The sequence below is a fragment of the Rutidosis leptorrhynchoides genome, chromosome 1 (genome assembly GCF_046630445.1).
Source record: "Rutidosis leptorrhynchoides isolate AG116_Rl617_1_P2 chromosome 1, CSIRO_AGI_Rlap_v1, whole genome shotgun sequence".
NCBI lineage: Eukaryota > Viridiplantae > Streptophyta > Magnoliopsida > Asterales > Asteraceae > Rutidosis > Rutidosis leptorrhynchoides.
In genome coordinates, this window is record NC_092333.1 from 721,922,635 (window position 1) to 721,924,479 (window position 1,845).

Sequence of the window (1,845 nt, forward strand, 5' to 3'; positions counted from 1 at the left end):
AAGCTAGGGTGTTACAGAATGGTATCAGAGCCACTCATGTGCCGTTGGGGGTGGTGGGGCAAACCTCATCGAGGACGATGAGTCCCTAAGGGGGGGTGAATGTAACAGCCTAGGCAAATCCCACATCGCCCACGAACATGAGTGATCATGGGATTATAAGGTAATACTCACGCTTAAATGACACAACGCGTTTTGGGACCACATGCAGAGCGGGTGAGCGAGTACATTGTGGTTAAGCGTGCTCGGGCGAGAGCACTACCAGGATGGGTGACCTCCTGGGAAAGTGCTTCTCGTGTGTGGTCGCCAAGAAAAAGCCGTGCGCCTGCGGGCAAAGCGGACAATATTGTGGTCATGTTAAGCTGGGGTGTTACAATCTTTCAATAGTATGACCAAGCATGTTAGAGTTTGTGCATTTTAAAGGTGGATTTTTGTATTTTTTTTCTTGTTATTAGTAAAATTATTATTACCATTAACAAAATTAGTTGTTTTAGAATTAAAAGCAGATGAGTGCATCTTATTGACATTAGAACTAGAAGCAGAATGCATTCTATGAGACTCATCCCTAGAAATAATTGAAAAAGCAGTTTTAACAGATGGAACAGGATCAGAAGTAAGAATTTGACTTCTAATAGGCACATAAACATCATCAAAACCCATTAAAAACTACATAAGTTTCAGAAATTGACAATGTTCTTGGAAAGATTTATTAGCAGACACAATATCATCAATTTTAACCATATCATCAAATTGTCTCCACATAGCATTCAATTTATGATAATAGTCAGATAATGATTGACCAGATTGACTACATGAATTAATTTTCTGATATAGATTAAAGGTAACAGATGCATCTATCTTATCATAAGTTTCTTTTAACTCATCCCAAACAGATTCAGCTGTTTTTGAAAAAATTTGACCATTGTAAAAATCTTCAGACAGAGACATAAGAATCCATGTAAGAACAACAGAGTTACATCTATCCCATTGACCTAATAACACTTCATCATCCTCGTATTCATACCTGACACAGGTACCATCAATAAAACCAAGTTTATTTTTTATTTGTAAAGCAAGTTTCATAGCACAAGACCAAACATTATAATTTTCAGTTCCTTTTAACTTTTGTGTAATTAAAGAAGCACCAGAAGTATCACTAGGATGTAAATATAGAGGATCATTATATTCAAGCTTAATAATCTTAGTAATACTACCAGAACTAACAGAACTATCATCAGACATGATTGCAGTAACAAGAAGATAACAAATAAGATCAAGATAGCACAAACAGATAACAAATAATCAAGCAAGATTCAAGAAACTCAAACAAAACAATATAGCAAGAAAGTTAAACAAGTAGCACACAATAACCGCAACAAATCCACGGTTCAGACACTTGTAAGGAAAGAAAACAAACCCCAATTGACTGGTTACTAACCAGGCAACCTGTAGAGATGATTTACAGAATAAATGGTCAAGATCAATCTACGCTTGATCAGGTTTTCATTGATCTCAAAGGATCTAGATCAAGAGTTGGGCGTAGAGTTCTAGTTAGGGTAAAAAAATGCACGAATAAACACGAGACTTCCCTTTGAAGACAAGAAAGCAGCGGAAGAACAAAGACGAACAAACCCTAATTTTTTAAAATTAGGGTTTTCAACCAAACAGCTTCAGATTAACAAAATCGACCCAACAAAAGAATCCACAAGCCGTTGTCGAACCCAAACACAGCAATATCAGTCACACTTTCAACCAATCTTGAAAGAATCAATTGAAGAACATAAACCCTAATTTCCAGATCTGAAAATTAGTTATCAATTAATCAATAGATCGAACGAAATCAACATT

At 36.2% G+C, this 1,845-nt stretch overlaps 1 protein-coding gene across 1 annotated transcript; it reads right to left on the minus strand.

Annotated features, from left to right (window-relative positions):
- Window positions 1-663: 663 nt before the first annotated feature.
- On the minus strand, window positions 664-1,239 carry LOC139854839 (uncharacterized). The gene has a single exon (XM_071844122.1). The coding sequence runs from the start codon at window positions 1,237-1,239 to the stop codon at window positions 664-666; it is 576 nt and encodes a 191-aa protein (XP_071700223.1).
- Between the last annotated feature and the right edge of the window lie 606 nt (window positions 1,240-1,845).